This window comes from Vicugna pacos, chromosome 13 (assembly GCF_048564905.1).
Source record: "Vicugna pacos chromosome 13, VicPac4, whole genome shotgun sequence".
NCBI lineage: Eukaryota > Metazoa > Chordata > Mammalia > Artiodactyla > Camelidae > Vicugna > Vicugna pacos.
In genome coordinates, this window is record NC_132999.1 from 44339282 (window position 1) to 44355772 (window position 16491).

At 46.8% G+C, this 16491-nt stretch overlaps 1 protein-coding gene across 2 annotated transcripts in view; it reads left to right on the top strand.

Moving 5' to 3' along the window:
* The first annotated feature begins 13197 nt into the window (after positions 1-13197).
* The window catches only part of TRIM62 (tripartite motif containing 62), a 31561-nt gene continuing 28267 nt past the window's right edge, over positions 13198-16491 (top strand). Inside the window, exons 1-2 of one of the 2 annotated variants that reach the window (XM_072974841.1) lie at positions 13198-13394; positions 13807-14354. In XM_072974841.1, coding sequence (XP_072830942.1) covers positions 13947-14354 — 408 coding nt within the window. In that variant the 5' untranslated portion in view covers positions 13198-13394; positions 13807-13946. The remainder of the gene's footprint in view (positions 13395-13806; positions 14355-16491) is intronic. The other variant, XM_006196949.4, reaches the window with a different exon arrangement.

Sequence of the window (16491 nt, forward strand, 5' to 3'; positions counted from 1 at the left end):
TATTTCTACTATCTCTCTTTGGTTGTTTTTTTTTTTTCATGAGTGCCTCTTCTTGCCTGATGCCTTCTAGTCCTAATTTTATCTCTTGAGATATAACTTCTATTAAAGTCTTTCAGATTGTTCTATTATCCTACTTTTTGGTGTGTGCACCACTCAGATCTCCCTTCATTAAAAAACTTGCCATTCGGCCACATGGGGTGCAGTTAGTTGACAACCTAGAGCTGTTAGTGCCTTCAGGATCTGCCTCAGCTTTTGAGGTGAGGACATGTTCTCCCTGGACAGTCTCTAAGCAATGACTTACTATGAACAGGGTACTGGAGTCACCATTTTTGCTCAGCATGGGACTCCTCTAATGGGCAATACTTGCTCTGTAGCTCCCCTTTGAGTTAGCCAAAACTTCATCAGATAAGCATCACATCTGAGGCTCTTGCTGTCCAATCTTGCTTCCTCACATCTCATCCTTCACAGGCATCACCCCTCAATAAACCCGTTGCACTGAGAACTCCAAACCTGCACTTATTTTCTGGAGGACCCAACTAACACAGCACGTAAATTATCCAAGTTGTTTCATCTTCTGACTTTTATCTCCTAGAAGTCTTTCTCTTCTCACACTTTGTAATGTTTTACTAGTGGGAGCTGTTTCTAGAGAAGTCCTGTGCGCCCTAAATTGCAGAGGTGTGCTGTGGGTAGTTTCACAAGAAGCTCCATTCATTTAACCAATTCCAAGATAAATTTTCTTTCAATTTCTTGGCTAAGCTTTTGCCCAGCCACCACCACCACCACCACTGCATTGTTAAAGAAAACCTAATTCCCACACCCACACTATTGCAAGCTGCGATTACAATTATTCCCAGGTGACTTTTCTACCTACAGCTTTTGAGCTCAGCTATATATTTAAAAATACACTTGTTGTATATTATCCATCATTTCTGTTCATTTTGGGTAGGAGATGAAAGGGGTTTCTTCTTCACTGTGTACCCCATACTTACTGAAAGGAAACCCCAAAACCCACATTAAGTATTTATAGTTTGTTAACTGCATATAACCGGTTTTCCATATAACTGGTTTCTCTGGTCATCCTATCTATTTTTTTAACTTTTAATTTTGAAATAATTATAGATCAGCAGGAAATTGCAGAGGAATCTTGTATGCTCTTCATAGTTTCCCCCAATTAGAAATCTGCATTTTGTCAGCCATAGAAAAGGATAGAATGATGCCATTTGCAGCAACATGGATGGACCTAGAGATCACCATTCTAAGTGAAGTAAGCCAGAAAGAGAAAGAAAAGTACCATATGATATCACTCGTATGTGGAATCTAAAGAAAGAAAAAATGAGGGCACTAATGAACTCATCTACAAAACAGAAGCAGACTCGCAGACATAGTAAACAATCTTATGGTTACCAGGGGAAAGGGGGTGGGAAGGGATAAATTTGGGAGTTTGAGATTTGCAAATGCTAGCCACTATATATAAAAATAGATTTAAAAGACAAGTTGCTTCTGTATAGCACAGGGAATTATATTCAACATCTTGTAATAACCTTTAATGAAAAAGAATATGAAAATGAATATATGTATGTATATGCAAGGCTGGGACATTGTGCTGTACACCAGAAATTGACACATTGTAACTGGCTATACTACAATAAAAATTTTTTTTTAAACAAAAGAACATGAAATCTGCATTTTGGGGAGAGGGTATAGCTCAGTGGTAGAGGGCGTGCTTAGCATGCAAGAGGTCATGGGTTCAATCCTCAGTACCTTCATTTAAAAACAACAATTAAGTAAACCTAATTCTCCCACCAATAAAATAAAATAATCCTAAAAAAAAAAAAGGAAATCTGCATTTTTTTAACCAAGCAATTAGATGACTCAGATATAGATACAGGTTGTTGCAGATATTGTCAGTTCCATACCCATATCCCTTGGACCTTTCCTGCCAGCTGCCAACTGCTGGCCTCTGCCTCTAACCAACGACTCCCAGAGTTGATATATAAACAGCCCAGCTCCCTCACCCCTCACATGGGTTATTTCTGAGGCACGTGTATAGTACTATTTCCTAGACCTTCCCAGCTGGATGAAGCTTTGAAAACCAATGGTGGTAGCTGGCTTAACAGTGCACTCTCCTTGTCCTTGTCTGTCTTCCTTTCCTTTGTCACCTCCCACCCCTCCCCCAAGGTAACTGATAGTTCCCAAATAAGCTAATTTAACTCAAATCCTTGTCAAATCTGGGCAGATTGTACTAGAATGGGGTTAGGAAGCAGATCCTTAGGATGGAGTTCTTGCCAGTCAACAGCAACAAGATCCCATTGTTAGCAGACCTTGACGTGGCACAGAAGCCCCATTATAGGGATGCTCACTTGCGGTGAATGGGGGGCTAGGTAGGATACAAGTGTAAGGGGATGTGACATTTATAGAGCCTCTCTAATGTTTGAGAGATATAGAAGCAATAGTAATTAGAAGAGCTTGTGAGGTTTGTTGGTTGTTGTTAAATATCACTGATGTGATGAAAGAAGAAAATGATAGGCTGGAAGTAGCCAATTATCAGTCTAGGGCACAGCACGAAAGCCAGAAGACTTCTATGACAGCATTTAAAAATCTCCTCATCTCCCTGCCACTGGAGGGAAGAAAAGGCTGAAAACCAGGCCCAGGAGCCAGCAGGAGTGTCCCACTTCCCTTTGCTAGAGGATAAGAGGCTCTCCTTCCATGCCAAGAGACAAGGCAGAGACCTCCTCTAAGGCAGATCCCTTGCAAGAAGATACTTGCCCTCTTTAAGGCCTGCTCCTACTTCCTCTTGTGACTTCCAGGCTAATCACAAGGGTCATGTCTCAGCATGGCACCACTGAGGAAGTACTATCTCTGCTCAGAGAATATGTATTTTTGCAAAAAGAATCGCAGGATCTGACTAATAAGTAGCAACGGAAAACTGGGAATGGATACTGAGGGTATTGAGTCGGTGGGGGGAATGGACCATGGGGCTGGATTAGAGAAGTTCGTTGAGATGGAATTACTCTCCTGGGCTTCTGGATTTATCATCCTGGCAAGGGCAGTTGGAGCTGGGGTGACTCCTTGAAACTTGGGAAGAAAAGTGATCGGGTTTCATTGAGGAGACAGAAACCACAAGACTAATTTAAGTAGAATCTAATGTAAAGTATTGTTAAGTAGGTATAACGAATTAAGTAGGCGTAACGATATTAATGACTTTAATGCTACTAACTATATGCACAGCCTCTTGTAATAATTTCCCCATCCCTGAATACTTCATTGGGATGAATAAACTTAGCAGCTAGAAGAAACCTCACATTGCTTTCTTAACCTGTAACTGAACGGGTGAAAATGGAGATCGCTAAGTTCGCAAAGTAGCAATCACAAGGGCAGATGCCATGCCCAGGGCTGGTGAAACAAGGTCAGAGAGTAGAATTACCAAAATTGATAAGCTTAGAGGAGGGATTCTAAGAAACTAAAACTCAGACCTCCAAGGAGGGGCACCAAAGTGATGGAAACTGGTGCTATAGGGTGCTGGGAAAACCTCAAACTGGATTCATCTGCCACGAAGGGAAGGCACTGCTGTGCCAGGGTGAAGAAGCTTCACCAGGGTGATGCTCGCAAGAACAGGAAGCCAAAAGGAAGCCAGTGGGAAGCAGCAAGTCCCGCCTTCATGTTTTAGCCTTGTCAACTCCCTCTGGAACTCCTTATTTGCAGAATATAACAGGGAGCAAGTGGAGATACTGAAGTAGGATTTTCTGAGTCCCGGCTCCAGCACTAAACAACAGGATTTGGTGCTCAGGCAATAGCTAAACAACCAACAGAATAGCTACAACCAACGACGCAGCAATGCATGAGCTGCCAGAATGGGAGAAAGCAATCAAAAGGTTCAGAGAGGTAGGCTCCCTAGAGGAAAAGTAATACCAAAAACCAGAGGACCCTCAAAAAAAAAAAAAAAAAAAAAACCAGAGGACCCTCTAGCCGAGGTGTTCTCAACCAGCACCTTTCACTGGAATGATACGAAATGAGCCTGTGAAGGGGACACTGGCATCACGGAGCAGCTCAGTGGTGGCTGTCCTTTCTAAGATACGTGGACAGTAGAGGAGGTTGCCATGTGCCTGGATACCCTAGTGTGACAATGGGATTTCAGAACAGCAGAGGCCAGGTGCCAGGAACTCAACCATCAGAGGCTGCCAAGGGAGCCTGACCCACAGAGATCTGAGAGAGAGCTAACAGACCTTGGATTTCCTAAGGGCAAGATCAATGGACAACCAACAAGAGTACAATTGACCAGTGTAATCAAAACATGTCACGAGCATGTGATCTGAAGACGAATGCAAACAATCACAATGGAAAACTGCTACCCCCCACCCATTTTCCATGCCTACAACTTGTCTTTAGACCCAGAGCCCATCATTTGAAGGAAAGACCAGGTTCCTTTGAAAAGGGGCAGTATAATGCCAGAGTAAGTATATACAGAATTGATTCCCCTGCTCTTTCTCCAAAAGGAACTCAGCCAGTGTAGCCACTATTGTTAACTACAATAGTGAAGAATATCCAGATGTTTCTATGGTTTTTGGATATATGGTCTGGGATGACACTAATACCAGGGCATCTAAAATGCTGTTAAAGTAGGGACATAGGGAAGCAAGATGATAAATGGAATCTTGGCCAAAGCCCATCTCACAGGGGATCCGTTGGGTCTGCACACTCTCCTGTAGTAAATTCTCCATCCCTGAATATTTCATTGGGATGAATAAACTTAGCAGCTTGTAGACAGCTCACACTGATTTCTTAACCTGTACAAGAAAGTTCCACAATGATAGGAAGGCCAAATGGCAGCATCTGAAATTACACACACACTGCCCCTAGATAAGGTAGTTAGGTAGGTAAAAGCAATACTTCGCTGTAGTGAATGGCAGAGATTAGCACTGCCCTCAAAAATTTAAAGAATGCAGGAGCGGTGGTCCCCACAGCATTCCCATTTAATTCACCAGCCTGGCCACTGCAAAAATAAACATGAAAACAAAACAGAACAAAAGATAGATCATGATGGCTGATGGTGTACTACCATAAACTTAAGTAAGTAGTAGCCTCAAGATATGATATATTTACTAGATGGGGTATTTTTACTAAAATAGGCTAAGATAGCTTCTGGCATTTGGGATGCAGCAATTACTCTGGCAAATGCATTTCGCTCCCCCCTTCCACCCCTCCCGTTAGTCATTTTTAGGAAGGAAGATCAGAAGCAATTTGCATTCACTTGGAACAGACAGCAGTATACATTCATAGACTTGCCCCAGGGCTATGTTAACTTCACGATATAGAGACATCCTCAGAATGGCAGAACCAGGGTTCTGAGGAATACTATGCTGATGAGATCACGTTAATCAGACCCAGGAAAGAGGAAGTGGCGAATGTCTGGAATGCCCTCTAAGACACATGCACAAGAGGGCTGGAGATAAAAAGATTCAGGGATTCTGACACAGTGGTAAAGGTTTAGGGGTTCAGTGATCCAGGACATGAAGAGACACCCCCTCTAAAGTAACAGACAAGTAAGTAGTTTATATCTCTTACCACCAAGAAAGAGGCACTCGACAGGCTTCTGGATTTTGGAGACAGCATATAGCTCATGTGGGAATACTGTTTCAATCCACTTCCCAAATACCGTGGTGATAGAAGTATTCATAGTAGGTAAGGACACACATGGAGCCTTTAGCAAGCCCCACTAGGAGGTTTCAGGGCAGACCTCTAGGAATTTGGAGCAAGGTATGCTTTATGCAGCACGAAATCATTCAATATTTTAAAACTTAACAACTGGAAGGCTACTGGATTCTTAACAGAGACTGAGCAACTAACCAGAGATCAACTGATCCTGTGGCCAGAGCTTTAATTGTGTGGTCAGATCCCTCAGGTCATAAAGTCAGAGGTGCAACAGCAAGCTACAGTAGAATGGAAATGGAACATTTAAGATCAAGCCTGAGCAGGATCAGAGGTCACATGTAAATTACACATGTGGGCCAGACCCCACGTTATCACCCATATCTGTCCTGGAACCTCTCGTTCAGCTTGCTCTTGTGAACTCATGGGGGATTACTTATGTCCATCCTCAGAGGAGGAAAAATCTAGGGCCTCGTTTACCCTGAATTAGAACAATTGGTTGACAGAAGACAAAAAAAGAAAAAAAAAAAACTTTTGCTGCACTACAGCCCTACTAAGGGGTGTCCTGCAGGACAGTGGAAAAGTGAAATTGTCCCAGGAAGTAGAACTTCAAGCAGTGCTTTAATTCCTCAACCTTACTGAAAAGAAGTGGCCTGAGTAAAGTACTCCTGGGCAGTGGTGATGGTTTGGTTGGTTAATTATGAACCTGCAAAGGTAAGATTGAAAAACTGGATTTCAGGAAGTCTGGAGAACAAGCTTGTGGACTGGCCTCTAAGGGAAGGTACAAAATATATGGGTCTCTGTCTCATATCAATGTCTACCAGACAGGGCCCACTGCAGAGGGGGCACCAAACAGCCAGGTAGACAGATGGTTCATCCCACTGAAATGAGCCACCCTCTCACCTCAGAGCGTGAACAATGGGCCCGTGGACCAAGGAGCCATCATGGCAAGGATGGAAGCCATGCATGGCCTACCTGCATGGGTGCCCTCTCATCAAAGCTGATCTAGATACAACTCAGTTTCCAGAGCAAAGATTGATGCCAACCTCTTGACATGGTCCCACCCCTGAAGGAGAGCACCCAGGCGCATGACAACAGGTTGATTACAAAGAACCCAACCATCCCAGAGGGGACATGATTCTTCTACGACTTCATGGGTTGGATCCAGTTTTGCCTTCTCACTTATAATGTCTTGGCTAACATAACTATCTGAAGGCTCCCAGAGTATCTAATTTATCATCTTGGGATTCCCCTCCCCAATAAAATGACCATGAACGTGGACACATGACCATATTATCCAATGGACCTACCATTTGGCATATCAACCAGAAGCCGCCATCCTAAGAAAAGATTGGAATAATCTCTTAAAGGTATAACTAAGGTATCAGCTTGACAAGGTTGAGGTGCTGTCCTTAAGATACATTTTTTTTTTTACTGAAGTTTAGTTGATTTATAAGGTTAGTTTTAGGTGTATAGCAAAGTGATTCAGTTATACATGTACATACATATATATTTTTTCTTTTCAGATTCTTTTCCAAGAAACATTTCTATAACTTCAGCCAATAGCCATTATGTATCTGTACCTACACTACACATGTATACTGTATATATGTATATTCCTGATCAGTAGATTATACAAGTCTGGGAACCATGGAAGTGGCCCTTTTCACCTTTATTCCCAGTCGCCCATGTGGTAAACTTACACTTCCTATCCCCAAGCCCTTAGGCTCTGTTAGACTAGAGATCCTAGTTCCCAGAAGGTAGAGAGAGAACACTCCTACCAGAGGACACTGTAATGGTTTCACTAAATCTAAAATTATATCTGACCCCTGGCAACTTCGAGCTTCTCATGCCAGGAGACCAGCAGGCAAAGACAGGAGTTACTGAATTTTCAGGGTAAGTGACCCCAGCTGGCCCAGGTGAGGGGCATCTCAAATGGGTGGTAGAGAAGGGAACTGAGGAGCATCACTTAGTCTCAGGACCAGCTAAAGCGGCAGATCTTTAGCTTGTTCCACTACCATGCCGCTTGTCTTCTTCTTTTAAAAATAAGTTGTGACTGGCCACCACCTTGAAGAAACAGTGGTAGCACACGAAACTGAAGGTCAAGTGCAAGTTGATCTGAACAGGTGCAAGGGGTGGAGGGTAACAGACACAGTTGTTGCCCTTATCCCCTGAACCTGTCCGTGTGCCCCCAGGGCTTCCAACTGCCAGCATCTGCATCTGGGGCTGAGGGTCTTTTTCCCCCCAGAACTGCAGGAAGCTGACTGCGTACATCACAGGTCACAAGTGCTGGGGAGCAGCCTCAACACTCAAAGACAGTGTGTAAATGCCCGGCTCCCTTGTCCTTTGCACGGGATCATTCTGAGGCATGTGCTTGTACCATTTCCCAGAGTTTCCCTGCAGGATTAATATTCAGCTGCCTCGGTGCTAGCAGCTTAATGGTGCAGACTTATGGGGCTGCCTCCCCTTCCCTGTATCACTTTCCCACTTCCCTGGAGTGTTACTTACACTTTCCAAATAAACTATTTCCTCCAGATCAGCTCCTGGAAGAACCTATGATAAAGACACACGTAGTTCAAGAGAAGCAATAATTTAGAAAGTGAATTCATTTATATTTTTAAAAAATCTCTCTCCTTTTCCATGTTCCTCTCTCTCTCCCTCTCCCTCCCTTCCCTCTTCCCGTGTGTGTGTGTGTGTGTGTGTGTATGTGTGTGTGTGTGAGTGTGTGTGTGTGTGTGTGCATACACAAGCATGAATAATACATGAAAAAAGCCTGTAAGGATGTAAACCAAGTACTAACAATAGTTCTTTCTGGGTGGTGTGATCATGAATATTTCAAATTCCTTTTAATTTGTCTCTGTGTTTTGTTTTTCTGCAGCAACAACTATGTGTTAGCATAGTTAGCAGTGATGTTTAATTGGCAATTAGGAGATTATTAGTGAGTTCAGTGGAGTGGTGGGGAGCAGAGCCAGGCTGCCATGGCTGATGAATGGCAGGGGAGAGTGTGTAGACGATTCTTTTAAGAGGCTGGAATAGAGAAAGGCAAGAAATGAGGTGGCTGAAGGTGGGGGAATTGGAGAAAGGGCTGTTTTAAGAGAAACTCGAGCATGTTTATAGGCTGGGGGGAAGAAGCCAATGAATGCCAAGGAAGGAAACAAAAATACGGAGAGGATACAGGGAGAATTGAAAGAGTCAGGTCCCAGAGGAGGCTTGCGAGAATGAGACCAGGGCCCAGGTGGAGGAATTCATTTTGAATGGAAGGCAACTCCATCCTCAGACTAGAGGAAGAGAGGTGAGGCTGAATGGAGTTATAAATGCACTGATTTCATCCACTTATTTATTTTATACTCAGCCTCATTTCACAAAAGACTGGAGGGGTTTCTTCAGATACGTTGGTAGGTTGAAAGGGAGCGGAGGTGAAGTCTCCCTGGAGGCACTTTCTTCCTGGTGTGAGAGGCAAGGTCCCCTACTGAGAAAGAAGCAGGGGTGTCCCTATGGGCCTTGAGGAGACCAGCAAAGGTTTGGAGTCTGGAAATGGAGAGGAAGAGACTGAGAAAGGGGGGCTAGCTGGACCCTTTATAAAGGTCATGGGTTGGAGCTGAGAGCCCAGATCTGGCCCAGCGCCAAGCTGTGCAACTGTGGGATCTTCTCCAGCAGCTGGAGGTGGAGAAACCTGTGCCTCTTACTTGCTCTGGCTTCAGGCAAGTTGCATCAGCGCTCTGAGCTGCAGTTTCCTCATCTGCAAAGAGGGAGGGAAACATCAAGTCTGGAGGGCTGATGTGAGGATTAAAGAAAGCAATGGACCGGAAGCAGCCTGGCAAGCAGGAGGGGCTCAATCCACATTCATTCTTTTATCTCTCCCCCTTCAATGGGCCTGAGCCTATGTTACCTGGATGGAAAGGGGCATGGGGGGTTGGTACCTCGTGTTGATGGATGCTGTTAGACACAACGTTAAATACAGGTGACTCCCTGACATTCATGTAGTTCTGTTCTATTCAGTTGCTGCAAAGATGGAAATAGGGAATATTGAATCATTGCCCCTTGAGGAAATACAGCATTAGGTTCCTGGGAGCCTCTGGCTACATTTTAGTCAACCGATCAATACCTAACCTTGTTTCACGTGTGTTTCTGTTTAAAGATGCTGTATTTAATATATGTTGTTCACTCACTAACACTGAATTGAGGGCTGGTAGCACTATAACTCATGCCTGAATGAAGCTTATCAAACACACACGTTCTCTCCCCAAGGTCCGCCAGAGCCCCCGTGCTTAGAAACACCAGACAGCACTTCGGTGCTATGCTTGGGAGCCACTTTAAAATAGCAAAACCACCAACCAAAAGCCCCAAAGTGAGAAAAATGTGGCACCAAATAGACCATGAAAAGCTGACGGCACGACAGCTGGAACAAAAAGGCAGTGGTGCCCTGGTCCCACCTCTGCTGGGAACACACGTGCCAGGCAGTCCAAATTCTGGCCACCCTGGGCCTGCGAACGTCCACAAATGACAGTGAAAACACCTCAAGTATTGACTTGGGGATTTCAAGTAAATTTGAGGAGTAGGCGAATTTGCAAATAATGAATGAATAATCCATGAATGATGAGAATCAACTGTGTCTTTTTTCTGATTATGAAATTAAATAATAAACAAATAAAGCTATCTAGTGTAAGAGGTAAAGTCCTCCCCCCACCCTAGCCCACAGATAAACAGATGAACACACGTAGGATCACTATAGCATTCTATAGATTTTTTTTCCTATACAGATAATGCCTGTGCACATGTGTAGGACGTCGTGTGTCTGTGTCTGTGCGTCTGTGTGTGTTCGAGTCTTCCTTTCTTTTTTTCACTCAACAGCATCTCTTGGGTGACTGTCAAACAAACAAACAAACACCCTGATGTTATTTTTTGGAGTATGAATGGAAGTGGATGGCATGCACTGAAGTCGGGATCACCAAGTCTTGGTTCAGATCTCTCAACAGCATCAGGGTAGGGAAACAGATCCAGAAAGAACAATGACTTGCCAAACTTAAGCTTAAATATAACCAACAGTCTGCATTGAGTGTAGTGTTCAGCACCTTAATGGGGTAAGTTCAGGAGAAGAACAGCTCAAGGGGTGAAAAGAATAAAAGCTGAAATGTATTGTGAAAGGCCAAAGAGACTGTGACTTGCAGCCAGAGAAAACCATGTTCTATGCACTTTGGAAGACATTGGTGCTAGATGTTAAGAGGAACTTACCTCCTCAAAGGAGTTAGACAATACTATACAACAGTACCGAAGCCCCTTCTGTAAAGAGCTGTAGGATAGCAGGGCTTAAGCTGCTGCAACAGAGACCCAAAATACAATGGCCTCTAGAAAACGGAAGTTTATTTCTCACTCTCAAGTTCACGCTGGTGGGTGGCTCCACTCCATGTAGTCACTCAAGAACCTAGGTTCCTTCCTTATCTTTGCACTGGTAGCCTCTTTGAAGCATTATTGAAGCTGGGTTCCTGGCATATCTGTGTTCCACAACAAAAGAAGAGAAAACAGAGAGAGGAAGAGTAAAAGCCTTAAGGACTATTTCTATTTACATTCTATTGAAAAGAATTTAGTCACAAAGCCATTCAGCTGCAAGAGCGCCTGGAAAATGTGAGCTCTAGCACACCAGCCATTTCTCCAGCTGCTATATTGCCCTGAAAGAGGAGGATGGATTACATGTTGAATAAATGAAGCCCACTGTTTCATCCATCATCAAGCCTTTTTCATTTCCATTCAAATTCTTCAATAATTTAGACCTGCCCTCTTTACAATAAAAAAAAAAATAGAGATGCATGTCAGTGCATCATTTGGTATTCTTTTGTTTGGCGAGAGAGAGCACACTGCTATTAAACTTGCTTAAACAATAAGATGGACCAGACCATCTCACATATCTAAAAGTCTAGGCTCTGCATCAGTGCACCAGCTCCCTAGGATTCTCCCCGCCTCTGTCATGTGTTGGCTGCATCCTCAGACTGGGAATAATTCCAAGTATCACCACCAAACACATTTACATCCAGCAAAGGGGGCAGACTGTTTTTGAAAGGGAAGAGACCCTTTGCAGAAGCTGCCTCCCCATCCCCACCCCATCCCTAGGCTTCCCCTCTGGTTTTTCAGGCCAGAGCTGCATCATACTTCCAAACCCAAAGCATCACTGGCAAGAGGAATGCAACCACCTTGATGGACCTGTACCAAACAGGACTTACTCCCAGAGCTAGGCTGGGGTCAGCCGTCCCTTGGTCTCATGGGGAAGGGGGCCACCTGAACAAAACCAGGGCTCTGACTGCAAGGAAAAGTCAATGAATGGTTGTTGCATGAGCTACCAACTTGTTTCTGGCAATGATGGAGACGCTGAACCAGGTGATGATGTAATGGAGGACACATAAATAGCAGAGGAGTAAACTTCAAGCTGCTTCTTAAATTGTACCTCAGTAAAGTTTAACTCCAGTGAAGACATTGCTGGAAGAGCCAGAAACTGGGGAGTCACCCTCATGCCTCCTTTTTTCTCACCCCATATCCAATCCATTACAAAAGTTCACAGTGTCTGTATTTTCAGTACCCTGGCTTACTCTCCTTACTCACTGTCACGGCCCCAGTTCAGATTGTCATCTCCTGCAGGCACTATGCCAACAGTGATCTACTGGGGCCCAGTCTCTCTTCCTGAAATCCACGTCTTTGCTACTGTTACTCAGCTACACACCTTCACTGTTCACGGAGCAATTCACATATGCAGACACATCAGAAAGGGTCCCTATCTTCATCTTGCTCCTTGACTTCTTGAAACCCATAACAGATCAGGTCAATCCCCTGCTTGAAAGCCCAGTGCCTTCAGGAAATCCTTTACCATGACCCTCAACGCCCTCCATCTCACCCTAGCCCCTTCTGCACCCCACCCCCAACAGTAAAGAACCACTTGTTCTTCCCCCAAAGTGCCTTTCCCTTTCACGCCTCCATGCTCCTGCTCCTGCTGCCCCGCTGCCTAGAAATCCCTTATCCCCTCTCCATCTGGCAAACAAGACAAGGTCTCCTATTACTCTTTCTCCCTCTCTTGCTCCACTCGCCCCACCCCTACACCCTACACCCCTCATCACACACATACAATATAGCCCTCCAGAAATATTTGCTGAGTGGAGACAACTCCTTAGATCAGACATTAGTCAGGGCCAGGGCTTTCCAAACGTCTCCCCCAAGCACCCGTCAAGAAAATGAAGAGGAAATGGGACCCCAAGGCTTGGGAATGCGAGGGTCTTGAACTTACTCTAAGCAGGCAGGGTAATTCTCGAGTTTTAGCTTTATATTGTATGCAAAAATTGTTATTTTATGCAGATTACACAATGTATCTTTGTTTTAATACAAAATATTATTTTTCCCATATCTTCGCATTGATGATCCAAAAAGATATCCCTCCTTTACTCGTTATCCTATCAAATTAACTGTCCCCCCTCCCACCACAGGGACCCCCTAGCGAGACCTGGATGTTGTTCCAATTGCAGACCCTGAAGAAACAGCTGGGCTTCGCTCCCCCGGGAGCTAGAGAATGGTGGGGGCGGGGAGGGGGGGTCCATAGCTGGAGGCCCGGCCCCGCCCCTCCTCTCCCCCGCCCGCCGCGAAGGCGGAGTCGCTTGGGCCCCGCCCGCAGGGGCGGGGAGGGAGCCACGGCCACCGGCAGCTCCAGCTCGGCTGGTTCCGGGTTGAGAGGCTGCGCTCGGACCGGAGCAGTGGCCGCTGAGCCGGCGAGGGTAAGGGGCCGCGCGGGTCCGGATCTTGGGGCCGGGATAGGGCAGCTGAGCGTGCTCACACCCCTCCTCACCTCTGCCAGGCACAGCCGCGGTGCGGCTCCGCCTGGCTTCCCCCTCCGCGAGAATTCCCCATCCTCAGCTTCTCCCCCTCCCCCCAGGGCACCCATCTCGATATTACAACCCCTCAAGACCTTCACCCCCTCCCAGATCTCCCTCTCCCAGCACCCATCTCTTCGAACTATCCCTTTCCCTAGAAGCTTCTTGACAGGAGCACCCTCCCTCAGACACCCAACGCACCCTCCCTCCAGCACCCATCGCTCCTGGTCATCCACTACCTCGAGACCACCTTTCTGGGCTCACTTCCCGGGTAGTCCCTATCCTGCTACTCTTACTCGTGTTACCCCTCTTCCAGACATCACCCCCTTCCTTCTCCTGTAGCTCCTGTCTCTCCGGGCCTGCTCTTCTATCCCGAGGTGCTGCCCCCGACAGCGCCGCGCTCTCCTCAGCCGCCCCCCTGCATCTCGGGGGACCCTCTTCACCAGCCCCGGCGCCATGGCGTGCAGCCTCAAGGACGAGCTGCTCTGCTCCATCTGTCTGAGCATCTACCAGGACCCGGTGAGCCTGGGCTGCGAGCACTACTTCTGCCGCCGCTGCATCACCGAGCACTGGGTGAGGCAGGAGGCGCAGGGCGCCCGTGACTGCCCCGAGTGCCGGCGCACGTTTGCCGAGCCCGCGCTCGCGCCCAGCCTCAAGCTGGCCAACATCGTGGAGCGCTACAGCGCCTTCCCGCTGGACGCCATCCTCAGCGCGCGCCGCGCCGCGAGACCATGCCAGGCACACGACAAGGTCAAGCTCTTCTGCCTCACGGACCGCGCGCTGCTCTGCTTCTTCTGCGACGAACCCGCGCTGCACGAGCAGCACCAGGTCACCGGCATCGACGATGCCTTCGAGGAGCTGCAGGTGAGCTGCCCCGCCTGCCTGGGGCGGGCGGCGGGGCCGGGCCGGGGGCGGGGTCAGGGCTGGACCGCGGGCAGGGCTCCGTCAGAATTGTCACAGGGCGGGGCTGCCGGCAGGGTCAGGGCCCTATCAGAATTAGGATGGGGCGGGGCCGCAGGGAGGGGGCGGTATTGAGGGTGGGGCCTTGGGCCGTCTATACTGGGCGGGGTCTCGGATAGACCTGAAGTCAGGGGGTGGGTCCACGGTAGGCGGAGAGATCACCGGAGTGGGACCGCGGCGGGGACAAATGAAATAAAAGCTGGATCAGGTACTGACTGGAGCAGGGTTAGGGATGGAGCCGAATCCACTGGACAAGGGCAGGGCTACTGTGAGGGGTCATGGAGCTGGACCTGGAGACAAGGCCCGCTAAGAATGGATCAGGACTGAGCTGGGGACAAAGACACAGATGGGGATGGGGACAAAGTCGGGGCTAGACAGGGGGCAGGGTCGCCATCTGAGGATGAGTCTGAACTGTATGGAGTAGCTGAGCTGCAGACTTGGGGGCACTATGCCCCAGGGTTCAATCAGGTATGCATCTGGACCTAGGGAGCAGTACCTGAGCTAGATTGCTCTGGACAGGTCATGGTTAAATCTAAGAGAAGGTCTAAATGAGGGTCATCAAGTTGCTGAGAGGGTGGGTTTTGGTGTCAGGGGCTAGGCCATGGTGTGTGAGGGGCTGAGGCTGGGATCAAGTTCAGACACTCTAAGAACCATTTGGGTTTAAATCTGAGTAGAGGCCAGAATGAAAATGAGGACAGGACTCAAGATTTGGACAATAAGATTTAGAGGTGAGGTGATTTGAGAAAACAGAGGGAAGTGGACTTCTAAGAGTTTCCAGGAAATTTTGGTGACCTCCTTGTCTCCATCACCCACATCAGGACCTTTGGACTAAATGAAACAGTATATGCACAGTAATCTGAGCATAGTCAGGCTAGGACTATAACTGGTCTGCCTTAAGCTTTTCCATCCTCATTGACCAACTCCTACTCAACTCTCAGAGCCCTGTTCAGATGCCCTCTCTGTATAAACCTTCTCCAAGCTCCACCAGCCAAAACAATAGCATTAGAGCTGTATCTCCCCTAAATACTCTTTGTTGATAAGTATAATCTTTTAAAAAGTAGTGTTCCAAGATCAGCTATATTTGGGAATTATAGGGTATTCTCTATACCCTCCTTGGAGGATTCTTGGCATATATTTGCATATTAAAGGCTTAGACAAATCTTGTAGCAAAGAAACCCATTTTTCTGTGTTTAATAAAATGAATCCCAAGCTTCTTTAAACCTAAACCATTTTCTCAAGGTAAACCACTTAAATCTAGCAGCCTTGTGTCTTTGCTCTTGGAATGCTAGACCAGCACACAGTCCCCCAAGAGCAGGGACAATCTCTTAGTCATCATATCTATGGCTCCAAAGTCTGGCACAAAGGCCTGGCCCACAGCAAGCATCATTAAATGTTGAATGAATGAATGAATGAATGAATGATCAGCCATGATCTGAGCTGGCCCAGACTGTGGAGCCTTTGGAAGCAAAAGGTTTTTGACTCAAATACTTTATGAAAATGCAAGTGGTCTAACTTGGGAGGTGGTGAGCTCCCTGACCCTCAAGATGCTTAAGCAGGAGCTAAATAACTACCTGCCCTCATGTCGTAGGGCATCCCACACACACACCTTATACATGGGTCTCTGTGAGTCAGCCTACACCAGCAGATGCCCACGGCCCTAAGAGAAATGGCCCCATGTTCACCTCACCCCCTCTCTGTCCATTTAATCCCCAAACCACAACAGACTCCCTTCAAGTCTGTCTCTTTGAGAATGGAGAGCAAGGGTTGGGGACATTGGGGGCTTGTGTAAGGCTGGCATTGGTCGTTTGCCCCCAGAGCCCCTTGTGTCAGGCACTGGTGTCTCCATCTCCCCATCTATGAAGTCACATAAACAGGGAGGAGGAGAGAACCCTGGACAGGACTGGGCACAGGTCGTAAGAGATTGCAGGGACTCTGTCCGAGACCATCTGCCCAGCCTCTTCATTATGCAGTTGTAGAGATGCAGGTCCAGAGAGGTGATGTGATTTACTCAAAGCCACACTGTCAGGCAGTGAGAGAGCCG